The sequence below is a fragment of the Ursus americanus genome, chromosome 24, assembly GCF_024610735.1.
Source record: "Ursus americanus isolate L20-20 chromosome 24, mUrsAme1.1.p, whole genome shotgun sequence".
Classification (NCBI taxonomy): domain Eukaryota; kingdom Metazoa; phylum Chordata; class Mammalia; order Carnivora; family Ursidae; genus Ursus; species Ursus americanus.
In genome coordinates, this window is record NC_142150.1 from 22,390,063 (window position 1) to 22,417,215 (window position 27,153).

Below are 27,153 nucleotides of genomic sequence, written 5' to 3' on the forward strand. Positions count from 1 at the left end.
CATTGGCAGGCCTCTCCACCCATCACAAATCTTGTCTCTGTTGCCGGATGGTAGAAAGGTAGAGGTCTGACTCCAGGGACCGGCCACAATTGTAGCTTGACACCCACAACCCTGTGTCTGAGTTAGAAGGAATCACGTCACATTTTTAATGCACGTCATAAGTCTGAGTAACCAGGCTTGCCATCGTGGCTGGTGATGGGGGTTTTGTTGGGTGGTTGTTAGATTGTGTTTTGGTTTTGGAGTGGGTTTTTTTGTATCTTTTAAATTAATTTTCAATTAAGTTTTGAAAGAACAAAGTATAAAATTAACTAACTTGTAATTAATTTCAACAGTAATTATGCAAAAATTCTAGGCATGTGAAAGATGGGGAGCATGGAATAATTAGTCGTGAATTTTTTCACTACTGTAATTACCATGATGAATATGGATGAGGCCGTTTGGGAAAAGAACGCACAGCAAGCAATTGTATTTAATTAAACTTTTAGCTGGCTTAGCTCAGGGAGCCTGCATTGTGTTTCAGTCTCCCAAACTATTAGCAAAGCCTCCCCAAACTAACAGCCCCCAGAAACATAAAGGAGAAAATCACAGGTGCTTTTTTTCTCAACTGTCCTCTTCGTTCTGTAGACTTCTCGCTTTCTTGGGCACTGTTGTCCAGGGTGTGGCCCTAACCATACCTTAGATGATCATTTTTTGGCAAGTAAGCATAGCCCAACCCTGGTACATAGGCCACTTTGTTTAAATGTGGCCTGTAGTAAGGAGGGCACGTATTGCATGGTGCACTGGGTGTTATACGCAACTAATGAATCATCGAACTTTACATCAAAAACCGGGGATGTACTGTATGGTGACTAACATAATATAATTTAAAAAATATTATAAATAAATAAATAAATGTGGCCTGTGTCAAAGACCCTTCGTTGGGCATTCCTGGGGCCTCCTTTTCTATAGCGCAGGGTATAGGAGTTGGGTTGTAACAAGCATATGATTAAGAACAGTGTCTCCTGGGTCGAGCGGTTACAGCAGGCCATTCAAATGCTAAGCCCTTGACGTGCATTATTCTCTCTTACCCGGCCACGGAGATCTGAGAAAAGGAACTTGCCCAGGGTGGAGATCTGAGACTTAAGGAACTTGCCCAGGGTGGAGATCTGAGACTTAAGGAACTTGCCCAGGGTCACTTGCCACTCATTCACTCTCATGTTTGTCCAAGCTGGAAAAAAGAAAGAAATCCTTGTACCCCTCACTTGTGGCTGCAAGTGGAATTTATTCAGCTTGCTTCTTTTTCTGGGGTTGCCCTTGTGCTAAAGATGGACATTCCAGGGGTATGTCAACCAGTAAAGCAAGGCCCCATTCAAGAAGCCATGAAGAAGAATATCACAGAGGTGGTAGATTTGGGGGTACTGCCAGGGGCAGCAGCAAACGTCTGCTGAGCTCTCAGACTGTTTGCCAGCCACTGTGCTACGTACTTTATAACGACCAAGTCTGATCTTCTCAAACTACCCCAGGAGATGGCTGCTGTTATGCCCATTCTACAGATGAGGAAAACTGAGACTTAGGAGTTCCCGTGACTTGCTAAGATTGCAGAGCTAGTCATTGGTAGAGCCAGGATTCAAACGCAGGTCTGGCAGCCGCTAGAGGCTAGAGTCCGTCCTGGACAACAGAGCATCATCTTCCCAACCCCTTTTTAATGTCCAGGGGCAGCCGCTCACCAGGTGGGAACACATGGCCCTACAAAGGCCGTCTTCTTCAGTCTTGCCTGCTGGTGGCAAGAACCCAAGTCTTAAGGGTTGGCAGTCTCAAAGATTTCCCTGGCTACAAAGGAGGTGATAGTTGGGTGCTCGTCAAGAACTTTCTAGACTCTCCAGAGCAAAGGATAAGAGAAATCTAGAGTGTGTCTCACTGCAGTCATTACAGGGTCTTGTATTTATTTAACACAGGGCACTTTTTCTGAGGTTCCCATTTTCAGATAACACAACCACAGAAAGACCTCTCAGCCTTTTCCCCTCTCTGTTAGGTCAAGCTGTCTTAGTCAGTGACTACTTTTGGTTTTTGAAGCACTCAGTCACTTGGAGGTCAGTAGTGACTATCTGGAATGGTGTGTGATTTCTTCAGGCAGTGACAGCTCACCGGAAGGGCTGGGTTGGGCCCCAGTGAATGCTGATTCCATGGCCTTCTTCCAATTCTCATTAAGCCCGATGGTTTTAGTGAAAAAAAAATCCCATCACACACACTCCTACCAGACTGCCATTAGTCGAACTGGGAAGAAGCTTTCGCCAAGTGGAGCAATTTCCTCATTCTGTAATTAAAGCAGTTTGGGGCTGAATGTATTTATGGGCAGACTCGCTGACGTGAGACTGAAGCAGGTCACAGTGTGCGGGTCGGAGGGAGAGCAGAAGGCTCTGGGCACAACAGCCTGGATATCTGTCCGTCGTATATACGGTGTCCAGGTGGATCAGGTCCGAGCCAAGTCTTTATGCCATGTCAGGGGCAGCATCAGGAGGCGAGAAACTGAGGCACAGAGAGAGTAAGCAGTTTGCCCAAAGTTGGAGAGTGAGTCAGCCAGCGGCCACGCTGGCCCAGGCCCCGTCCTCCACCTCCCGCTCCCTTGTCTCTCCCAGGGTGTGCAGTGGGGCTGCGCTCATGGGTCTTGCTCTCTTCTCCGGGTGTTTTGGGATTTTCTTGTTGTCATCAGAGTTCTTTGTTACTGATTTCAGTTTTCCTTGGGTTCTTACGTTCACAAAGTTTTCCCAAAATAGCGCTCCACCCTTAGACATTCCTGCCTCCTACCAGCATCCTGTTCGGGGTATTAGGTCACACATACTTTGCAAAAGTCTGCAGAGAGCTACCAGCCCCAGGCTCAGACCACCTGCCCCTGTGCACCCCCAGCCCCCTTCCCCCAGGTTCCCAGCTCCTTTGTCCCCTTCATTAATAGAAGGCCAGAATTCTCTGGAACTCAGATTTATATATTCCAAGCTCTGCCCGGGGCTCAAGATCAATGTTCAGTTGATCCATCCAATCTGCATTTGCCTTATTCTTATTCTGTGAGTTCAGATAAGTTAAGGTGACAAAACCGTGGTCCCTTCTTGGTCTCCACAGGCTGGGACGTTCCTGAGAGTCCTACCATCAGCAGGACTACACCCCCCACACACAGTTGATCCCATCAGTGTGAAAGGCTGAAGGAAGCCCGCAGCCCGTCTCTGAAGAGAGTGAAAGCCCAGGGCCTTCTCCTTCAGCACCTCTCTGTCGAGACGGTCGAGACAGTCACGGGCTTCTCAGGGCTGGCCCTGTTATTTTCTTTTACCCCCCCCCCCCGTCCCCCAAGGTGTTCATCTTTTATCCACAAAGAGAACCAATGATGGGGGAAATGCCACAAATGACAGCATCTTTAGCTTAGACTCGGGGTTAAAGGAGCTTCTAAACCAAAGGAAGGAGGAAAATCTGCAACATCTCCTCTTACTCCCTCAGAAGTCTTGTATGGAGCGAGAAAGAGTTAAGAGCTTGTTTATCTGCCATCCGACAAGATGCTTCAGAAGAGTGCCAGCCTCGGTCTGTACTGTTGAGACCACAGGGGCATCTGTAATCATGACTGATTATGAGTTTTCCTCCTCTAGAACCAACAAAAAAATACAATTAGCCGAGTCTTCCTTTATCTCCCTTATGTGTGTGTTCAATTAGTACAATTGGACATAGACACTATTGCAAGAAGGCTTTGCTGGGGCGATAGTGTGGCCAGCGAACTCTCAGAAATGAGGAGTAGAATATTAATTGACAGGAATTTGGTTGGCTTCTGCCTGGAAGCTTCTGCCCTGAGCCTCCAGCCAAGATTTGAGGTTGCTATTGACACCAGGGTCTCCTTGTTGCTCTGGGTGAAGGCATCACCAGAAGGGACGGTTGATACATAAAAACGGCAGAATTAAGCCCGAGGTCCTCAACTTTTGGCCAGGAATTAGCTCTTATTTCCTCTAAACTTGGAAGTTCTAAAATGGGGGAGGAAAACCATGGGGAGCCCAGAGAACTAAATCCTTGTGAGAAAAGAGAACATTCATTTATGAAATACCGATCGGTGATAATAATGCTTATAATGGCTAATATGGTGTGTGGTAAGCGTTGTGACTGTAAGTGGATTCTAACCCATAATTTAAGGCTTATTATTACTTACTGGCTCTACAGATATTATGAAGCACCCAGTAGGTGCGTAAGCCTGAACTTAGTGCTTCGAAGCAAGAGGAATGCATTATAAACATGACTGAAATGGGAATCCGACACTCAAGAAATTTAGGGTTTTCTTTGTAGGAAACTAGCTGTGTCCATAACTCTGTAGCAAGGGAGGGAGTAAGAAGTGCCCTGCGGGGGATCAGGTGAGGGGCAGTGGGAGGTTGTAGCAGAGACAAGCTATTTCTAGTTGAGAGGGCTGGGGGATGGGGGAGAAGTCAGGGAGAAAGTAGCTCAGGGGCCATCTGAGTCTTGGAGGCCGGTGAGGATGTGGCCTGGAGGTCATGTTGGGAAGGACACAGTGGGCCAAGAGAGGGGCAGTCCTAAGAAGGAAGGGCATCTAGAACGATTTACCCGTAGAGCCCTGTGACTAGTGAGTTACCCGTAGAGCCCTGTGACTAGTGAGACTGCTCTCCACCTTCAGCGGTTCCTGAGACGTGAGTTGACTTAACCCTTTGTACATGAGTAGCTCTTGCTCTGTTGTCTTTAGAGCTCACAGCGATGCTATTGGCCGGGACTGTGGTGTCATCTGAAGGGTCCGCGCAGGGAGGGTCAGCACCCAAGCTCACTCGCATAGCTGTTGACAAGGTTCAGTTCCTGGTGGGCTGCTGGGATGATGGGCTCCGCTCCTCGCTGGCTGGCTGGCAGGTGGAGGCCTCCCTCTGGTCCTCGCCAAGTGGCCTTCTCTAGCACAACTCTCATCGTGGCTCTCAGAGCAGGCGAGGGAGGGAGAGAGAACAAGGACCTAAGACAAAACAGAAGCCACAGGCTTTCTATCACCTGATATTGGAAGTGACAGCTTGTAATTTCTCCCATATTCTGTTCATTAGAAGAGAGAAAATAAATCCGGCCCGACTCGCAGGAATGGGATTGCATAGGAGCTTGAATCCCAGGAGCAGAGAATCAGAGGGGCCATCTTCGGGGTTGCCCACCACACTGGGTGGGAAGGGAAGGAGTGACAGGACCTGAGGTCAGAGAGGGGCTCGGGAGGCTTTGTAAAGACTTCGGGTTTGACTTTAACAATTGCTGAACTGCAAAATGACCCATCCACAAGGATCTTTTTGTTGTAAAAGATGATGATAGGAAGAGATTGGAAGTAGACCCTAGGTGCCCATCATGGGTTCTGGTTAAATAACCAGGGGCACATCTCTACAAGGAGCACACCATGCAGCTACTTGTGAAAAGAGTTAGAGTCGGGGTAGCTGCCTGGGTAGCTTAGTTGGTTAAGCGCCTGCCTTAAGCTCAGGTCTTGATCTCAGGGTCCTGGGATCGAGTCCCACGTCAGGCTCCCTGCTCCTCTGGGAGTCTGCTTCTCCCTCTCCCTCTTCCCCCTGCTCACGCTGGCTCTCGTGCACTGTCTCTCTCTCTCTCTCAAATAAATAAATAAAAATCTTAAAAAGAAAAAAAAAGAGTCGATTCCAGGTCTGAGTCTGAAGTATTTTCTGCCAGAAAGTAAACAAGTAGTCCCTGAAATAGACAAAGAAACAGAATCCTGGGGGTGTGTTGAAAGGTTACAGGAGCTGAGCCAGCCTAGAAAAGCACCCTGTGGCCAAAAGTTGCAACAACCTACGTAACAATTAATTAATAATAGTATCGGATGATAGCTTGGAGAGTGAAGTAAATAGTCACGAGTCTATCTGATGTCAATAAGTAACCAAATAAATAAACAGGAGGAAGGGGCAACGCTTCCTTCCATGCTGCTGAATTCCAGGTAATGAATGGAGAAGGCGTGAGGGAACTGGAGAAGCCCCATTGGAACAGCGGAGTCATAACTGCTGCGGGCAGGACCCCTGAAGAATACTAACATGCGTGGGGGAGAGTCTGAAGTCTGAGCAGAAGCAGAATAGTCCCATAGTCGCGAAGATCTCCTCCAAGACAGTATTCACTCCAAAAGGAAAAATCACTTGACAGTGAAGAGACCGGGCAGAGGCCACCTTCACGGAACCAGGTGGCCGTGGTTGTCAGCGGTGGGGACACAGCCTCCAACCTCTGGTAGGACACACAGAGAAGGCACAGCACCTCTGCTCATGAAGCGACGTTTGGGAAGCCAATGTGGAGGGACAGCCTACAGAATCACTGCTCAGTCTCCTCTGAAGGGTCGTGGTCAGGGAAGACCCGAGAAGCTGCCACAGCTTAGAAGCAGGTGCTGTGGATTGGGTGGTAGGACAGAAAGAGGACATGAGTGGAGAACTGGAAAAGCCTGAAAAAATGCTGGAATTTTGTGAATATCATTACCATTCCAACACCCCCTCTTCGTTTTGACCGTTCTGTGGTTAGGTAAGGTGTTAACATTGGGGAGAGCTGGATGTGGGGTCTATGGGAACTCTCTGTACTATTTTTGCAACTCTCCTGTAAATCCAAACCTACCTCAAAATAAAAAGTGTTTTTAAAGAAAAGGAGAGCCTAGCCCATAGGAAGTGCTGTATAGGTATTTATTAAATAGGCAAAACGGTACTTGGTTTTTTAAAAATTAGTGTATTGATGTGGTTCATTAGGTGAAAAAAAATTTTAAGTAAAAATCATAAATACTTAAAATGTGTACTGAAAATAATAGGTAGTTGCTGATAGACGCCTGGACTAGTTTTAGAAGCCCACACGAAAAGAAAATGGTGCCAGTGGCTGCCTCTGGGGAGGGGACTCTGGTGGCTGGGGACAGATAGGGGAGGCAGCTTTACTTTTCTCTGCAGATCCGTACGTACCTTTTGAGTTTTGAACCAGGAATTGATTCTCTATTCAAATAATAAATTTTAAAAAATTCTAAGCAGCCGTGAGAGCTCTGAGGTTCCCTGGGCTCCTGTCCATTCTCCAGTAACTCCAGCCCCATGACTGTGACCCGGGATCTCCTTGCACCCTGGCCATCCCCCAGTGGGTGCCCAGTAAATGGTTAGTGAAGACGCACCCTGCTCTGCTGTTGGCCCGGCATGGGACGGATCACATCACATCCCCTCATTTCTCTCCCTGAGGAGGCCAGCTTGGGTCCTCTGTCAGTGACAGGAGGCTTTGATTTCTTCACTCGCTGGTTTTAACACAGCCCCATTAGTGTTGAAAAAATGCTTGTCTGAGCTCTCTGGCCTGTCTGCGGTGTCTGGAAAGCTTTTGACAGGGATACATGGATTTGAAAACGGCCCTGGGGATATGGGGTGATTGTCTCCTCTTTAAAGAATCAAGAAGGTAACTGACTTCTCCACTGCCTCCAACCCTGTTGTTGCTCGTCTCTTCTCAAACAGGCAGGTTCATTGACCCCATGCCCAGGAGGCCCTGTGGTGTTCGAAGGGATCCTCCAGCACCTTGTCTTGGAGAACATGAAAAGCTCCACCAGGCCTTCCTTTCAGGAAGCGGAGATGGGAGACCTCCCAGCACCTCTCAGAGGACGGGACTGCTGCGTCAGACGGGATGGGCGGCCACACAGGGAGGTGGTGGCCGCAGAGGGCAAGCAGATGTTTAACCATTCGGGTATTTCGTATCCTGGATTGACGCCAAGTCTTTCACGTCCTCTGGGAAATCTCTGTCACCTTCTTCTAGATGCAACCAAAAGCTAGAGCCAAGAGAGGCAGGGCGGGAAGGGGTGTGCTTGATGTCTCCCTTGACCTCCCAGTTTCTCTGTCTCCTTTCTGTGCGGTTCTTCAGCTTATCACGACTGCTGCGTTTTGGATATTAGAGTGACTTCCCAAAGAGACTGCTCTGGATGAAAGCGGTTGGTGGACCTCTCAGCTCATAGCTCATTACATGTCAGTCTGCTCAGGGGATCGAAATTACACCCGTGTGGACCAGACCGTCGGTGTTTGGGGCTCTGTGTGCCTAGAGCCTGTGGTCCGAACCACACAGCTCAGCCACGGTAGCGTAAAAGCAGATGGAGACTATACGTATAAAATGGCCATGGCTGTATTCCAGGAAAACTTTCTTTCTAGAAACAGGCAGCAGGCCAGGCTTCCCTGACCCCAGGGCTAGAGCATGGAGTGCTACAAGGCAAATGGCTCAAGTCAGACTGTCGAAGACTCAAGGGCCAGGTCAGAGAGGCCTCTGGAGGCCGCAGTTAGGAAGTTGGATTTCGGGGACAACGCCGCCCTCTTATTTACTTCCTAAAAAGCTTTCTGCATGCCGCGTGGCACATGGAGAGGAGCAAGACTGGAGAGTGGGAAGCCAGCTGGGAAGTTCATGTGGGAATCCACGCAACAGATCATGGTAACTTGTCGCAGAATCTGGGAGCAGAGTTGGCAGGACCTGCCCCTTGGACACGAATGAATAGGGAAGGTCATGAATGGAATAGGGAAGGCAGGACCCAGCTGGGACGTCCGGCTTTGGGGTGGCCGGGATGCCCCTGCGGGATCGGAACGGATACTGGATGCTGTTTGTTTTCTCAGCTCCCACTGATGAGATTTGATTTGCCGCCGATGGTATGCCTGAGGTAGGTTCTCCCTCTCCCTGGTTTTTAAGGTGAGCTTCTCCCTGCAATGCTGTTTGTGTAAGGATTACGCAGGATTCACAAACTCATCAAAGCCTCAACCACCCCCCCTGCCCCGCCCCGCCCCTGCATCCTGCTTGAGTTAGCAGGATGCCGCTGGGGCTGGGGCCACTGACGTTGCAGGCTCCACAGACCGCTGTCTTGTTGCTCGCCCAGCCTGAGTACCGGCCCAGAAACCAACGGGCCATTGAGTTCAAAGACTGCGTGCTAAGCGTTTAATTTTGCAGCTGGAGTAAACAGTAGAAAGAGGAATTCTGTGCAGCCCTCCTGATTCAGCATATTGCAGGCGGCCAGGGCATCCGTTGGAAGCAAGCACGCGCGAGCAGGAACGGCCTCTGTTGTCAGTGGGGGGGGAGCCTGGTTTGCCCAGAGCCCCTCAGCGCACAGGAGAGAGAGGGCTCGGAGGTCTCCCCTTTGGTGGGTGGAAAGATTAGAACACGGATCCCAGTCCTTGAGCTCATCACCAAGGCCCACACCCCTCCCCTGCTGGCTTTTGCTTTCCGTGGTCTTTCTAACGTAGAAGAGGCACCAAAGAACTAGATTACTGTCCGCCCCTCCCCCTTCCTTCCATGGCCCTCCTCTGTTGACATTTTTAAATCCATGACACAATTGAACAGAGCTCTAAAAAGGCCACCCAGGGCCCTCGCTCCAATTACCCTCATCACTGCGTTTTGGTAGCAATCTAAGTTCCTAATAAAAAATGCCCTTTTCCACCTTAAGCAGCCAATTAAGTTCCTTATTCTCCAGCTGGTTCTGTAACTGCCCTGTGCCTGTTCCTTAGCAGAGGCCCTTCCCCAGCTCGCTCCCCAGGTTATCATTGGCACCCTCCCTCATCAGAGGCTGAGATCAAGCTCTCAGGGTGTGCTGCAGTCCTTAGCAGGCTTCAGAGAGCTCCGGGACCACAGGCTGTTGCCTCCAAGCCACGACGCCCTCCTTGCTGGGAGCAGCTTGTAAATTAGGGGCCACCGGCAACAGCTGGCTGGTTCAGTAGCGCCTGCTGAAAACGCAGGGCCTTTCAAGGATGCTTCCCTGCCCCCTTTGCCCAGCAGGCGGCATAAGTGAGGGTCTGGGAGGGCCAAAACCCCTTTGGTCTGTTAGGATAGGAACAACTGAAAATTCCCAGGAAGATATCTGCTTCCTTCTGTCTTCAGTTTTACAACTTTCTCGTGTCTTTTTCCTCCCCCCTCTCTCTCATTTTGCATCTAATCTTCTGGTGCTTGTCTCCTGGCCCTGGATGGCCCTAGAGTCCTAGCTCCCTCCTGGCAGATGGGTCCCCTGATTTCCCTCAGGCTCAGGCCAGCCCGGCTCCTGCCGGGTCCATCTGATGCGGGGCAGTCTAGCAGCGTGGATTTCCCCTCCCCCTTCTTCCAGTTAATTTTAGAAACATGAGTTGCCATGGTAATGGTTCAGTGGGGTTTTCGTGATTTTCTTTGGATTCAGCCATTTGCCGGTCTGCCCTTTAAATTAAACTTTTTCAGTCCACAGTTAAATTGGGACACGAGGTATGCTTGGAGTAGGGGCCCATAAACGTGCTGCAGCCCCCACAGGATGTTTTTTTGTTTTTTTAAACAAGAAAGGGTGGGTAGGGGATGCTTTTCCTTTACAATAGCCAAGACCTTTCCTGGAAGCTTCCGTGCTGGAGAGAATGGGCCATAGGCCGTAGAGGTCATGGGGAGCTGGAGAGAAGTGGGTCCCAGGGCCTCTCTGTGCGGGGAGCTCCTCCCAGTTGGGTCTCTGCTGTTTTGGTTCTAGAATCCCCAGCACTGAGCACACGGCCTGCCCCGCAGTCTGGGCCACTAAGCAGATAAATGAATGTACTGCTGGCCAGACTTTCCTCCTCAGCTCTTCCCTTCCGTCCTTGGAGACAGCGTGGAATTCTAATCACTAGCCCACCAGGGAGTGTCCGTTCCCTTCCATCCTTGGAAGGCCACAGCCTCTGTGTCCCTAAAATCCCACTGTCCTTCCTGCCTCCCCTGGGCAGTGTCCCTCTTCTCCGCTAGCCTGCATTCACGAGGCCTTTTTAACCACGTGAGGGGACCAGACTGCGCCGATGCTAGGAAGCCACAGAAGCGAGCTCACCATCAGTTCACTTGGCTCACATTTCACACAATAGCCTTTAACGTTCACATCAACTCTGTGCTGGGTATGGGTTTTTAAGCCCAGTTTTACAGAGGACGCTTACAAAGCTGCAGTAAATAGCCCGAAGTCACTCCCGGTCTGTGGCAAAACCAGAACTTTCAGCCAGTCAGTCAGACTCCCAAACGTAGACTAACCACCCCCTTTTTAGTTGGGTCCCGCCATCCGCATTCATGCTCCACCTTCCGTCCCTCTGTGCACAGACAGGTGCGTGGTATTATCAGCGACTGTCTGGGCGGAATGCACTGCCCACGTCTGGACTTCACCTGTGTCGGCGCTCAGCCCCCCAGGGATGCTGCAGGGGGGTGTTTACTGCCCCTACTTTACAAACGAGGAGACCGAGCCTGAGACTGGCCCAAGGTGTCGCAGAGACTCAAGCAGCAGTGGGATTTGGGCCAGACTCAGCGATGTGGGTAGGCTCGTCGGTGAAAGACTGAATAAACAGACAATGGCCAGACCACCTGTGAAAGCAGAACTGTGACCCCCAGCCTCCAGCAACCAGCCCAGGACGCCCATCCAGCCACTACAGTGACCAGCCAGGAAGCCCAGCGATGGCCCTTGCAGCCCTGGGCCCAAAGCATCCAAGACCCGGTTAATAAACTGACAGCTCCCCTAATGTGTGTCCCTGCTTCCAGCTTGGGGCCAAGCAGAGAAAGCCAGATACATAACCAGTCACAGGGGCTGTCCTGCTTCTCGTGCGTGCCAGCAGCCCCCACTCGGGGCACCCCTGAGGCCTTCCCTCAGCCCGCTCTGAAGCTTTCCCGAAGCCCCTCGGCCTGCCTCGGAGGCTCTGCAGGAATGCAGCGGAGAGCGGCTGACTCCCTTGCTGTGGCAAGCTCTGAAGAAACAGCCCTTGCTTCGCTCATCTGGGGGGCTCCGTTTCTTCCCGCGTCAGCAGGCAGCAGGCGTGCGGGCCAGCTCTGAAGACAGGTGCTTCCCCGAGGGGGTCGCAGGCGCGGCCGTTCCGTGCTGCTCAGCACCGGGCCCCCTCGCCTGCAGCATGACGTCGGCGCGGCCTACAGCAAGGTGTCATTAGGGGTCTAGCAGAGGGAAGGATGGCATGTCCGTCCAATAGCGGCGACAGCAGGAGCCTTCGTGAAAGCGGTGGCATTTGAGCGCATGCCGGGAGGATGGTCGAATTTGCCAGGCTGTGATGGGGGAGGGGGTGGTCCCTTCCAGCCCCTCTCCCTGCCTCTCCTCCCGGCACCACTGTCCCCTTCCCGGGCTGCATCAGCTGGCCCTTCCTCCCCTTGGCGTCCTGTGGTGACCAGTGGGAAGCACCAGCAGGAGGGAGGGGAGTGGAAGAGAAAAGGTCAGCGTGTTTGTTCCTCCCGCGTCCTGTCTGTGAGCCACACGCGGGTGCTGGCCACATTCCTCCGCCAGAGGCTCACCTGGTCCTAGGAGCCACGTGCTCACCCCCAGGCCTGAGTCCGGGAACGGCCGTCACGGTCCCTGCATGAACCTCTTCCGTTCTCCCCTGTGAAACCAGGAGGCTGCGGGGCGCACTTCGGCAGGCGGTGGGCACCAGGCAGGAGGGTTGTGGGTGGATCCGGAGCACTGAGCACCCTGTTCCAGGCCAGGCCAGCCAGGGCCTGGGAGGGCAGGTCGGGGTGGAAGCAGTGAGAGAAGACGGGGAGGGAGGAACCAAGAGGGAAGAGCCGAGTGTCACAATGAGGAGCTGGGACTTGGCCCTTGGGAAGTAGAAGGTTCAGGCGGGGTGGTGAGCGGCGGCTGAGTCAGGTCAAGTCTGAGGGTCTCCATAGGCTTGGCCTGGCCTGACTGGGTCCGGGCGCCATCTTGACCACTTTGGGATAATTACATACAAATACAGTGGACATGACAGGTGGTGGCAAGTGCCGTGCAGAAAGATAAGGTCAGGGGAGGGGATGGATGGAGAGGCCTGGCGGTGGCTCGGAAAGTCCTCTCGCTAACACTGACCTAGGAGCAGGGACTTGGGTGGGAGAGAGTGTGAGTGATGCAGTTGCCCGGGGAGCAGCCTATAGAGCAGAGAACACAGCAAGGGCAAAGGCCCTGGGGCAGGTGTGTGCTTGGCATGTTCTGAAACCACAGAAAGAAAGCTAGTGAGTCTGCAGCACAAGAAGCCAGGGAGAGGCGGAAAAGGAGACCATGGTGAAGACTTGGACTTTATACCGCAGCCGGGACAAGGGTGGCAGTGGTGTGGAGGGTGTGAGGCCACGAGGGGCCAGCCAGGGGCTGGTGTGCGGGGTGCTCATTGGGATCAGCTGTGTGTTGTGCTTCTCTTTGAGGACACCTTGTCCTGCCGGCACTGGGAGCACTGGGACGGGAGCCCTAGACGCCAGGGTGTGCAAAACAGATAGCCCTTCCGTCTGGGGCCCCAGTCGTATTGCTGAGACTTTCTGAAATCTCCAGAAGGGGGAAATTCATTTGTGTCAGTAAAGCTCCTTCTTGGGAGCCCCTCTTGTAATGCTTCTCTCTTCAGCCATTTCCCCTAAATAATTCAGAAAGTTTTTGCGTTCAGAAGCTCCAGGGGTGCCCACTCAGCAGATCCTGGGTAATCAGGTTTCCCGGGCAGGCGTCGCACGAGTGACCCGATTATGCAGGAGGCTGGCGAACTCGCAGACCCAGGGCAGCCTTGGGCTTCACGCACATTTGAATAGGATCAGCTCCTGACGACTCGTCTTGTCAGGTGTCAGGGGGCCAGGGTGTCATGCAGCCCTCCGGGTGCAGTCTCGCATCTCGCTCAGCAGCTGCTGCACGGTCAGGCTCCCGGTGCTCGGCCTGCTTCCGTCAGGGACCCTGCTGCTGAACCCTAACCAGGCCCCGCCTCCCAGGTGGGGGCTGCTCTGCATGGAGACGGAAGGGGGCCGAGGCATCTGCTTCTCAGCGTCCACCTCATCAGTGGACAGCTGCAGCCACAGAGCTTCCTCCCGACAGTAGGGCCGGGGATGCCCCTATCTGATTTGTAAAAAGACAACTTCCAGAATGTTGGGAATGTGCTTTTTTGGAATATGATGGGGGTCCTGTCCATCTCAGGTAGCACTGCGGTTGGTGAAATAGCCACGTCCTCTCGTAAAGCATCACAGTGAATATTTGCCTGGTAAAGCCTCTGAGAAGTCCTGTACTGTAGCTGTCAATCATCACGGGTTTGTTGGGGCGTCGGGATGGCTCAGTCGGTTTTTCAGCTAGCAAACTATACCAGTAGTTGTGAATAGTAACCGAGGCTTTGGACCACATGGGCATGTTACTTCAGCTCCCCTGCTTCCCATTTCCTCTTTTTTAAAATCGTCGGCTTCATAGGATGGTGTATTTGTTGCCTAGGTCTGCCGTAACAAACTCCCACAAACTGGACTGCTTCAAACAACAGAAACCTCTTCTCTTGCTGCTCTGGAGCCCAGAAGCCCCAGGTCAAAGCACTGGCAGGGTTGGCTCTTTGTGCAGGCTCAGAGGGGAATCCGTCCTTGCCTCTCTTCTGCAATTCTAGGCAGTCCTTGGCTTGGGCTGCGCGACTTCAGTCCCTGTGTCCCTTGCACATGGCCTTCTCCCTCGTCTGTTTTGCATCTTCTCCTTTTCTTCCGCTTCACTGGCTGGAGAGTCCACCCTAATTTGGGATGACCTCATCTTAAGAGCTTTCCCTTAATTTCATCTGCAGAGACCCTTACTCTAAATAGATCACAGTCTGAGACTCCAAGTGGACCTATCTTTGGGAGGGACATCATTCAGCTCGCGACCGATGGTGGAAGGATTATAAGAGTGAATATACATACCACACAGAAGATACTGCCAGTCGGGCAGGAACCTCCGTGATCATTGTTAGGATGAGATTATTATTGTTACTCTGTTTTCGAGTCCAAAGCAAATATGGATGGTGGTGGTTAGTATTATTTGTGTTATTAATTAATTCAAATCAGGAGGGGGGTAGGCCCAAGGCAAATAGTGTTTCTCCCCAGCCCTGGACTTCTTTCCCCATACCTCCTGAAGGTTGGTGCTGGGAAGCCAAGGCGGGGGACGCTGCAGAGTCTGCAAGTGTGGGCGACGAGGGCCATGCGAGCCATCGAGGGTCCTTGGTGCAAAGAATTTTACAAGGATCACACAGTGACACAGACTGATGGGAGCGTTGCCGAAGGATTGGAGGATGAGAGGCTGAAGACAGAAAGACCCCCAAGGCAGTTTCTCCTCCTAACGTGGACATGGATGAGGTGGAGAAACCCCACGCTGCAGAAACCGACCACACGTGGTGGCCCCCTGTGGACAGAGAAGAAGAGAGAGTTCAAGACAGCCCGAATGTTCGGGCCTGGGAGAGCAGAGGACCAAGGATGTGACCAGTATCTGGAAGTCTGTCCTAAGAAATGACACCAGTGCCCACAGGTCACTAACTTACTCAACATGCGTTGAGCACCAACTACAGGATGGTGGAGAGAGCAAGCCTGGCTCCGCTCTCGTGGCTCTCACGGTCCACGTGGTCTCCCTGGGTGGGGTGGTCGCATTGTTGGTCACAGCAACAACGACAACGAAAAGGGAAGTAACCTAAGTGTACATCAGCAGGTGTTGGTTGTAAGTTGTGATGCGTCTGTGTAGTGGGATCCCACACAGCTACTCTTTAACAAAGGTGTGGGTGGGTGAGGAAAGATGTCCATACGCAGAAATATCTGTGTAGCAGGAACAAAAGTACTTATGTGTGTGTGGCTATGCATGGAGAATAGTTTTGAAGGGTACACGCTGTAGATGGAGAAACTACAGCCAGTGAGCCCAGCTGCTGCCTCTATGTAAGTAACATTTGATTGGGACACAACTGTCCTCATTCACGGATGTATCTCATCTGAAACTGACTTTGTATGACAACAGTGAAGTTGAGTAGTTGTGACGGAAGCTGTCTGCCCCACAAAGCATGGAATATTGACTGTCTCGCCTTTGACAGAAAAAGGTTGCCAAACCCTGGTCTACACCAAGCTCTTAACTGTTTTGTTCTAGTAGGTTTAGGGGAGGGAGGTGATGAATATTTCTGTTTTGCTTTTAATGTTAATGGATTTTTTTTTATTTCCCCTCCAACTCTGGATTTGTATAATAAGATAGAAGGTCCAGTTTGGAAGGAAAAAAGCATAGAGGACTCACAATACCTGATTTTGAGACTTGCTGTAAAGCTCTAGTTACCAACACACTTACGGGCACAAAGATTGGTATATGGTTCAATCAAACAGAATAGAGAATCTAGAAATAGACCCAGACTTGTATCGTCAGGTGCCAAGGTAATTCAATAGGAAAGGATAAGCTTTCAACAAACGGTGCTAGAACAATTGATTATCCGGGGGGGGGGGGGGGAAAGAACACTGAACTTCACCTTGAACCATAAAAAAAAATTAACTTGCAGTGGATGGGAGAAGGAAATGTAGGAGCTAATGCTATGAAACGTCTTCTAGGCAAAGATTTCTTGGATAGAGTACAAAAAACAGGAAGCGTAAGAGAAATCATTAATACAATAGACTTCATAAAAAAATTTTAAGCACTTATCTTCAAAGAGGCACTGTAAAGGAAGAGGCAAGCCACCAACCGGGGAGGAAATATTTGCAAAACACATTTCTGGACAAAGGCTTGTATCCTAGAACGTACAAAGGATCCTTACTACTCAAGTAACCAAATGACCAAATTTTAAAATGGGCAAGAGATTTAAAGAGATTTTTGCTCCACTTGAGCAAAGAAGATCTGCAGGTGGGAAATCAGCACGTGAACGGAGGCGTGACATCATTAGTCACTGGGAAATGCAACTTAAAACCTCAGGGAGCCGTCACTGCACACCTGCTCGCGTGGCTACAGTTAAAGACTAGCCTCATTACATGCTGGTGAGGGTGCAGAGCGTCTGGGGGAGGCCGAATGCTGTGGCCACCGTGAACAAATGGGGAGAGTTTCTTATAAAGCTAAACGTACCCTTCCCATATGGCCCAGCAGCCTTACCCCTAAGGTGTAAACCCAAGAAATCGGAAAATATATGTCCGTGCAGTGACCTGCATTCCAGAAACTGGAAACAACACAGTTCCCTCCCTCGACACAAATTGTGATCCCGCGTCCGATGGAATGCGACTGCGCGTTCTGAAGGAGGAAACTACTGATACTCAGAGACATGGGGGATTTCAGAAGCACCATGCAAGGAGAGGAAGCCAGACACATCTGGCTACATCCTGTGTGGTTCCAGTGACAAGCCTTGCTGGGAAAAGTGAATCCATTTGGGCAGAAAACAGAGGAGTGTTTTCCAGGGGCAGTGAATGGACTGCAAAGGAGCACGAGAGAACTTCTGGGGAGGGACGCGAAGGTTCCTGTCTCGTTTGTGGTCGTGGTTATGCAACTGTTTCATTCTGTGAAACGCCTCTCGCTGCTCATTGTAAAAGGGGACATTGGATTGTGTGCAAATTATAGATAGCTCAATCAACCTGACTTTCTAAGATCATAATCTGGGGAAAAACAGACTTTAAAAAATAATTAAAAAAAAAAAAGGCGCACAGGAGTTGATCTTTCAGAGGAATGATGAGGAGTCGGTTTGAATGGGGCAGTGAACATTCCAGAACAGGACTCCAGAGGTCAGGCAGGAGGCGTTAGTGCCATACTCTGGGAGTGGTGAGTCAGTGGGGGTTCCTAAGTGAGTGACCCCGAGGGGTCCTCATGTTACAGGGAGAGAAGGAAGGAAAACGAACAGACGTACTGTCGGCCTAGGCAGTACCAAGGTGGTGGACAATGGACATGGTTTTGGAAGGGACAATACAGTACAGAGAGTAGAAAGGAGTAAACAAACGTCCCTTCACCTCTCTTCTGCACCCTGGCAGCTACCAGCATTACCAGTTCCGTGCGTCTGCCTAGAAATATTTCATGCGTTCTCTATTGAACTTTGCTGTTTTTCACGGATCAAGGTCTCCTTCAGATTGTTCCCCATCAGGACATGTAGAGCTGCCCTCATACTTAAATAGGTGTGGTATCGTATGGATTTGGCCCGGCTGCCGCTGGGAGACATTCAGATCATTTCCGATAGGGGCGCATTACAAATGATGCTTCAGTTAATATGCATATTAAAAAGTTACTTCTCGTGTGTGTGACTCTAGAGTCTTGAAAGTGGAACGGCTGGACCAAAGGACAGGTACATTTCTATTTTGATGTGTATGGTGAACCCTGTGACCACCCTGGGTGATAACCCGTTCACCCTTCCCCCAGCCCCACATGAATAAGTAACACCTGTTTTCCCAAGACCTGGCCAGCAGAATGGGAAATCCAGGTTTGCCTTTGCCAGTGTGATAGGTGAGAAAGTGTACCTTCTAGGAAATTCGATTCGCTTCTGGAGGAAGGACTATTTTAGAAGCAAAGGCACAGTGCGTCTCAAGCGTCACCTCCCCCCTTGCCTCCGTCAGGCCAGACAGCGCCTCTCTGTGAATTAGGAAAAGGCGTGCCTTTTCCTTGACTGCCACCTGCCAGAAAGCTGTTGTGATAACCGTACAAATCTGTGAGGACAGTGAGGTGAAGAACAGCCCCGGAGCTGGGGACAGCACAGCCTCCTCCCCCACAGGCAGCAGCGGGGTGGGGGGGCCCTGGAGGTTTCGAGAGCACAGCGGTCTCTGGGTGGTACCCAGATTGCCCGCAATGACTGCGGTCTTAGCGGCAGATACAGGACAGGAATTCAGGCTGCCTGAAGCATGAGGGCATTCGTTTGAGGGACAGCCAGAATAAATGGAAACTTCATTATCTATGGATTATGCACTTAGAACTCAGGTCCCAGGCAACTCTGATATTAGTAATTTGGCCAGCGGGCTCATTAAGCTCTTAAGAAAAGTGAATCTAGTTAATGAATTAATACAAGATGACATTTTACACACAGAGCAAAAACGAGACCAGGCAGCACTGAGTTATGTAACATCATAATTTCTCGAGTAAATGTGATTGCTGCTTCTCGCGTGCCAAAGTGGGCCGAGCTGGAGAGAGCCTGCTTTCGGAGACATAAATGAGACTGTTAAGATTTGCAATCATTTCATATTCCATTCACTTTAAAGCGCTCCCTCTTGTATTCTTAAAACTTCACGTGGTTACACGGAAGTCAGTGTTTTAAAATCTCCGGACCTATTTGTTTGCCGGAGGAAAATGCACTGGCTTTCAGTTTTTAGGAGACACAGCTCTCTAAAGAGGAACTCACTTGATCCTTACTCTCTCTGCCATCCTGCCCCCTGCAAAGGGGACTCTCCCCGTCTCTGTCTGGCCCAGAGAAATTGGGGAGGATAATGGAAAGAATGTGAACACTCAGAATTAGCATGAACCAGTGTGGGATGATGAAACGTTCCGGATATGGAGGATGGTGATGGTTGCAGAGCAACGCGAATGTACTTACTGCCACTGAACCAAACCCTTAGCCATGGTGAGAATGGTAAAGTAAGCTTTGTGTGTATTTTACCACCATAAAAAAGCAAAAAGAACTAGCATTAATGGAATTCAAACCCTTGCCAGGCACATTGCATATATAGTGTATTTTACCCTCCCACGAATCCAAGGACTTGGCTACTGTGATTTACCCACAGCCGCCGCCATTGTAGACAGGGAGGCACTCGAGGCTCCGAAGAGGGCAGTCACTTGCTCGAGCAACAGCTGGAAGCAGTGGCCCCGGGATTTGACCCCTCAGCTCTGGGCTGGAGATCACAAAATAAAGAGGATATTTTCTTTTGAAAGCTGAGCTCTGAAACATCACACACACACACACACAGGAGCTCCCACCCAATTTTTAGTTAGCTAAACTGAGAGCAGACAGAACTCCACCAGCAACACCCCCCCCCCCCGAGTGCCACAGCTAGTTGTCTCGGGATAAATTCCAAACCGCGTCTGTCCCTCCACTGTCTGCAGCGTGTGCTGGGTTTGTCGGGGATCTTACTGTACAGGTAATCCTTCCAACAGTGGCCACAGGAACATCGAAGCTTTTGAAGATCTTCATTTGTCGCAGGTTAGGATTGTTTGGGAAATCGAGAGATGTTTGTATTAGGAAAGAGAAGAGATAGCGTGTTTCCCAGCGTGTGGTGGTTTCTAGGCCTGAGTCTTCTACTTGCATCTTATGTGAACCTAGACAAGTTAATTCACCTCTGAGTCAGGTTGCTATCTGGAAATCATAATAATATCTGGAATAATAATAATGATGATAGCACCTCCCTTCCCAGGGTGTGTGAACGCACAGATACTTTCCCCACTGAGTTGAAGGCACGTATGCAGGGTCTGCTCCGTGCCAGGCACCGTCCTGCAGACTGGCTGGGGGTACTGTGCTGAACAGAACAGGTGCGTGTCTAGTAACGAGGGATCGGTAAGCTTAGCCCAGCTCCAGGACACGGGGCCCGGACACCCGGCCGTTGCCGCTCCTGCTGCTATGTCACATGTGCGTTTCGGCTCCTGTGGATCCCGAAAGCCTCCGTGCTGCCGGGGTGGGCCAGGCACAGGAGGTGGCCACCAGATCGGCTCACTTGGGCTATATTTCTGTTTTTCTTCCAGCGGGGCCACAGCAGTGGTGGTTGTGGTTCTGCAGAGATGAGGGGTCCCTAGCTCTCGACCAGGAGGGACCACGCTGGTTTGCTGGGCCAGCCTGGACCGTGTCTTGGTTGCCAGGCGTGTCCCGCTGAGTGGAAAGCCCCTCCCTCGCCTGAGGATTTGAAGCATGGCTTATTAGTGCATTTGGAGAGGAGGGTGTTGGCAACCTGTGGGGGTCGGACGTGTCCCAGACTTTTGCTTGAGGGCCTCTGAGGACATGCTTGCAGATTGCCTAACGGTCTGGTCAGGGGGTGCAGGACACAGTGTGAGGGGCAAGGCGCTGATGTCAGGCCACTCTTTACCTACTAACCATGGGACCCTCGTCAGGGGGCCTGGACCCTCTGAGATGCTCTTTGCTCATCTTGAAAAGAAGGCAGTTACGGCACCTGATTCGTGGAATTGCTGTGAGGCGAGTAGAGGGGCTGAAGCGTGCGTTTATCTGTCCTGACCCCGTCCCTGCATAGCACAGCGTCAGCCCTTGTTGCAAGTGCTCCGACACGATTCGCTCATTTCATGCCCACCACAGCCAGCGAGGTGGGCACCGTGACTGTCCCCGCTTTACAGATGACGAAATTACAGCACAGAGAGGCTGCCGCCTTACAAGGGGCACATAGTACGTTCCGGAGGGCGCAGAGGCTGGGGTCTGAACCCAGTCTGGCTCCAGAGTCCCTCATGTTCGCCGGTGTTCGGCATAGGGCTGGCATAAAGTGAGCGCTCTGCATAATACCAACCAGGGGTCTTCATATACGTCATAGTACACACTTCCCGTGAATTCCCAGTGAGTTTCCAGCCCTCGGCAACCATCGATCCATTTTCCATCTCTGTACATTTGCCTTCCCTGAACATTTCACGTGATAATGGAATCATACAGGATGTGGCCTCTGGTGTCTGGCTTATTTTGCTTAACATCACGTTGTTGGGATCCGTCCATGTTGTAACACGCATCAGTACTTTTCGTGGCCGAATAATATTCCGCTCATCGTGTGCTGTCCCACATTTCGTTTAGCCCCTCACCAGTCACTGGACGTGGGGGTGGCTTCCCAGTTTCTGGCTGTGGCGGATTGTGTCGCGACGAACACTTGCACGCTTCCTGGGACTGAGTCGGAAGCAGAGGTGTGAGCCAAACCGCTGAGCTGTCTCCTTTTCTCTCCCCCTGGGGTTTCTCAGAGCCAGGCAGCGGGCAGGTGTTCGTGACGTCAGAGAACCAGCTCGTGTATTACCCCAGCATCACGTACGCCATCATCGGCAGCTCGGTCATCTTCGTGCTGGTGGTGGCGCTGCTGGCGCTGGTCTTGCATCACCAGCGGAAGAGGAACAACCTCATGACTTTGCCCGTGCACCGGCTGCAGCACCCGGTGCTGCTCTCCCGCCTGGTGGTCCTGGACCACCCCCACCACTGCAACGTCACCTACAACGTCAACAACGGCATCCAGTACGTGGCCAGCCAGGCCGAGCAGAACGCCTCGGAAGTGGGCTCCCCGCCCTCCTACTCAGAGGCCCTCCTGGACCAAAGGTGCGAGCCGGAGGGCGGAGGTGGGCGGGGGAGGGCATCGACGGGGAAAGCGGGATACGGGTTCCCAGGGCTTGCCGAGAGCTGCACCCGGCTGCTGACGGCGGCCACGGGGGCCGCCTGTCCTGGGTCCTGGCAGAACAATTCACATGTATCATCCCTTTTTTTTTTTTTTTTTTAAGATTTTCATTTATTTAAGAGAGTGAGAGAGCGAGAGAGAGAGCACAAGCCAGGAGAAAGGGGCAGAGGGAGAGGGAGAAGCAGACTCCCTGCTGAGCAGGGAGCCCAATGCAGGACTTGATCCCAGGACCCTAAGATCATGACCTGAACGAAGGCAGACGCTTAACCCACTGAGCCACTCAGGCGCCCCTGCATCATCTCATTTAACCCTCTCTGCAGGTCACTGGGGGAGTGCCTCAGCCTTAGAGATGAGAAACTGATTCTGGGATATTAAGTGACTTGTCCAAGGACATAGAGCTAGGATCCTGGCCACCTCAGAGCCCTGGTGCTCCCTGGTAGTGCCACGCTGACACGTGGTCAGCCCACCTGCTAGCTCCAGGGCCTCACCTGCTACCACAGAACAGTGGCCAGGCCGTACTAGAGGGTGGTTCATATTGTTGAATGAATGAATGAATGAATGAATGAAATGGATGAATGAGTTCTTTGCTTGGCTTCATTTATAAAATAAAGGAGGTAGCATAGAGCAGTCCCAAGCTTTTCAAAACAGTAGGGCCCTCATTTCCAATGAAATGAGGGCCAGAAAGCGCAACAGAGAAAGTGAAAAGGCAGAGTTCTGTAGTTGAATCCTGCCGGCTCAGCCTCCCCCTCCCTTCCTTGGTGACCTCCAGGGTATCCCAGAGAACCCATGTTGAAAGTTCACTTTGGCTCTAGGTCCCCCGTGCTCTCCTCCTCCGAGCCCAGGACTCACCGGGTGTGGCGAGAGGCATTTTGCAGTTCATGTTCCCGGGCTGACTGGGCTCCTCTTGGACCCTCTCCAGCGGCAGCTCTTGTGTTATTTAATCTTTGTTTTTCCTCCTCATAAAAGGTAAAGGTAGCGTTAGGGGGCAGTGCTTAAGACATCTTTGCAAATAAGTGTTAAGAGCCCAGAGCCTCACTCTCCACACAGCCTCTTCACCTGGACCAGCCAGTGTAGAGTCAAGTTAAAGTGGCCAAATCCAAAGACAGAGCACTGGGTTTCGATCCCAGAGCTGCTGCTTCCTAGTTATTTGTGGTCTTATGCAAGTCATTTCATGCCCCCTTGCCTCAGTTTACTCCCCAGTATGATGGGCATAAAAGTAATGTCCGCCTCTTAATGTCATGAGCGTTAAGTGGGGTAGTGAAGGCAGAGCGGGTGGCAGGAAGCCTGCGGGAAGAGCTGCAAAACAGACTATCTTCTGTGAAGTTAGTGCCCGGCCAGCCAGTGTCCTTATTACCTCCTCTGACAGAAGAGACGGAGTCAATGGGAAGGTCCCCTCTCACCCAAGTCCACACAGCCAGGAAGAGTTGGCTTTCAGTAAGAACCCCAAGTTCTGTGGACGGTCAGAGGTTCGGCCAGAACAGCCAGCCAGCCGCTCGGCCCCAGGGCCCCTCGCTGGTGCTGGGCATCGTCCCCCCACCCTGCCCCGGAGCCGACCCACAGGACGTGGCTTGGGCACCGCCCATTCAGCACACGCCAGCTGCAGCACACCGACCTCTTCCGTTCCCTTGGTCTTGTTGCAGGGGTCACCCTAGTCCTCGGATAGCCGTCCTCCTTGGGGGGCACACCAGCATCCCGCAGACTGGGGTGGGGGGCAGAGAGGGGTTGCCCCCTGACCTTGGCTCCTAACGTGTTGTCTTCCCTCTGCTCTCCCCTGCCTCTCCCGCCCCATCCTGCCTCTCCCTGCAGACCCGCGTGGTACGACCTTCCTCCACCGCCCTACTCGTCCGACACCGAGTCTCTGAACCAAGCCGACCTGCCCCCGTACCGCTCGCGCTCCGGGAGCGCCGACAGCGCCGGCTCCCAGGCGGCCAGCAGCCTGCTGAGCACGGAAGACAGCGGCCACAGCCCCGGGCAGGCCGGCCCTCCTCCGGAGAGCACCCCGGGGCCCAGGGACTCCGTGCCTGGCCAGGGCACCGCAGAAGTCTAAACCCGGCGCTTCCAAAGCCCATATGGGTTCATCTGCTCTGACTTGTTACCATCCTAACAACTTACGCTCGTGGGAAGCTCCTCAGGGTGCCTCAAGGAGGGATTTGGGGTGTCAGCTGTCTCTCCGTTCCCCTTCCCGCCCCCCTCCCCGCCCCAAATTTCAGGGATGTTCTTTCGAGGGAGACCTGGCGTTTTTCCGGCCTCTCGGGTGACCTGATGTATTGTGCGTCTTGTCTGGAAGGTCACTCGTCCTTCGGAGCCCAGGATCATGACCTCACTTGTCATATCATTGTCCTGTGACTGGTGGCATCGTGCCGAATAGGCAGCCTAAGTTTGCAGGCGGCAGAATAAGGCAGTATTTGGGGAGTCCTCGAGAACGCAGTGTTGCTGTGCCATGCTGGGTGTTCAGAGGGGCAGGAGACACTGGGCCAGGTTCTCCGTGGGCCGCTCACTGCAGCTCTATTGGGGGTTGGGCTTGGTTGGTGCTCCGAGGAGGCCGGCACGGATGGCCGCCCTGGAAAGAACCCGGGTGAGCCGCAAACCCTGCCTTGCACTCTTGTGCACGCTGCCCTCAGTTCATTGGAGGCAGCGGCCAGAGGAGACGTTGCCAAGGGTTATGCCCTTGAGCCATCAGGGGGCCATTTTGGTTCTCTGAACAACTCAAACCATCTACTCTGCAGAGACTCGCTTTAAAAACTTGCCCGAAAATCCTCGTTTGGAGGGTCTGGCGGCGTCTGTCATCAGCCTCATCCCAGAATAGGCAGGAAGCCCCAGCCATACATTCAGCCGAGTTCTCGGCTCCTCAAATGCAGGCTGTTGAGAGCCCGGGCCTGCTTTGGTCCACAGTCCTTCCCCCGGCTTCTGGTCTGTCACCCCTCCAGCTGTGACCTGCCCTGATCCAAGGAAGGAGGACCCACCTTGAATTGGCCAAAAATCGGATCTGGTCCTCTGTCCCCGGAAACCACACCCAGCCTGTCTTGCCCATTCGTGCAGCTTTCCGCACTAGCTTCCCAGGTTACCTTCACCCCCAGAAGTCATTTTCCCTGTGCGTTTGGACTTGGCACTGTGGTTTCTGACAAGCATGAGAACCATGTTCAGTACCTCCCACCAGGGCTCCTGGCTCCCTGCGCGGCACACACTTCCCTTCCCAAGGCCCAGAGACCAGCACCCTGATTTAGCATTAGGGTTAGGGTTAGCGTCAGGCTCAGGCTGCTTCTGACCTGCCATAGTTTCTCCTCTAAAAGACGTGGACAGTAGACAATTTGGAGTCAAGATTTGCCATTCGGACTTTTTTTTTTTTTTAATCTCTTAGAAATGCATTTGAAACAGTGTGTTTGTTTTTTCCCTTCTAGTTAAGGGATTATTTATATGTGTATAGGAAAGCTGTCTTTTTTGTTTGTTTGTTTTTCCTTCAGTGAGGTCCAAAGAAAGATGCGAAAGGAGATCACACCTTTGTCCCACTGAGCCTTGATACCAAGTCACTCCAGACTGACCTGCGTGCCAGGCTTTTGTGCATTGTTGCACTTTGAGTCATTATTTATCGAGTTCTTGAAGGATGCAGAAAGAGGGATGCCTTTCTCCCTCGGTTCACAGTCTCTGTGTTTATGCTAGCTTTCCTCTTCCTCTGTGCCCAGCCAGCCACAGGGCCCACTCCCTGGAGAAATGGTGGGTAGAAATGTGGGCGTTCGTTGGCAGGAAACCACACTGACTGATGGGGAGCAAAACTGGAACCAGGTGGAACCACTCCAGGCAGCTGTCACCAGTTCAGGACTTCTTCCACAGCAGGAGAAATGTTCAGTGACCTCGTTGATGCGAATTTCAGTGAAGCCTGCAGGAGTGGGGGGGTACGACGTGGCATTTAATGATCCTGTTCTTGGAACTTTTTTTTTTTTTTAACCAAATCCAAACTGTGTTAGAGGAAGGCTAGCCACTTGTTGATTTCTTTCTGTCTTTTTTAAGTTAAAGAAAAGGAGCCTTGGTTGCTTGCGTCTTTCATTTTTTTAAATAACACTTGAGTTATTTTCCGCGTAATCCAATAAAGAAAGAACTTTTGATGGGAGCCGGAGTGTGTTAAGAACTCCGGCTGAGCATTTCATCTCCTATGAGTCAGAATGGCTTTATATCTTCTCCCTTTGATGGGCCCGTGCTTCTTTCTGGTATTTTGGAAGTTATTTAGAGGAAAGGATTCTAATTTTAATTAATTGTGCAGTGAATTAATCTCACTCACTTTTCTGCTTCCAGGCATCTTAGGAAAAACAAATGGTCTTAGTAGATAAGAAAGCCTATTAATGTTGTTGTTGGGTTTTTTTTTAAATAAACACAGGGACATTTTTATTATAGATGGTGATTTTTTTAATGAATCTTTTAAAAAATATATAAATAGGACACCAAAGCTGCAGGGGTTTTTCCTGTTTTTTTTCCCCCTACTCAAGATGGCAAGTAAGTGGCCAGCAATATTTTTTAACTCATTCCATCCAGGCTATTTTTTTATATATTGCCTAAATCTACAGAAAACCATCTCTGCTCTTTTTCCTCAAATGAGACCAGCAAGTTCTTTTTATTTTCATGTTCAAATTCACATCCCTGTAACCCATATCTTATCCCCTAACTCAGCCCCCTCCTCTGAAACTGACTTTTTAAAAAAAATGCAACAAAGTGGCTGACAAATAGTGTGCGATGTTCAAAGTTGATGTAAACTGGAAAGTTTGTTGTGTGGTTGCTTTTCGTGTTTTGGTCAGGTTTTGGTTTGGGTTTCTTTTTTTTTTTTTTTTTAATTTTTATACTTTCAAATAAACTTGCAGTTTCATTCTTTCTATTGGTGCAAATGGTTCTTAACCCGTGTTTCTCCTCTGTGGCAGTATGAAGAGTCCGCGGCCACTCCTCATGGCTTCTGCTGTGAATTTACGCCATAACAAAGTGAGAAAAAGGAGGAGTATAGTGATGGGACCTGAAAATGTGATGGGCGTTTAAGGATTCTGTAGCTCGTGGGGTTGAAATACAGAAGTGAAGTCATGGACACCAGTTAGTATCATGGGACCCAGCATGTCCGTTCAGAAGGTGGACACTGACTGCCGTCACTAGGGTGCCATTTGAGGGAAAAGGACAGTTAACTGTGACAGCAAACACATTCTGACCACGTGTTCAGGGGCACACTACAGCTCTCGCACAGTTAGCTGGTCATTAGTTTTGAACCCCAGTGGC

The 27,153-nt window shown here is 51.3% G+C and overlaps 1 protein-coding gene across 3 annotated transcripts in view; it reads left to right on the plus strand.

Annotated features, from left to right (window-relative positions):
• LDLRAD3 (low density lipoprotein receptor class A domain containing 3) overlaps positions 1-26,765 on the plus strand; it is a 223,572-nt gene extending 196,807 nt beyond the window's left edge. For all 3 annotated transcript variants that reach the window (XM_045808495.2, XM_045808496.2, XM_045808497.2), the window contains exons 5-6: positions 21,485-21,830; positions 23,713-26,765. In XM_045808495.2, the coding sequence (XP_045664451.1) occupies positions 21,485-21,830; positions 23,713-23,953 (587 nt within the window). In that variant the 3' untranslated portion in view covers positions 23,954-26,765. The remainder of the gene's footprint in view (positions 1-21,484; positions 21,831-23,712) is intronic.
• Positions 26,766-27,153: the final 388 nt, after the last annotated feature.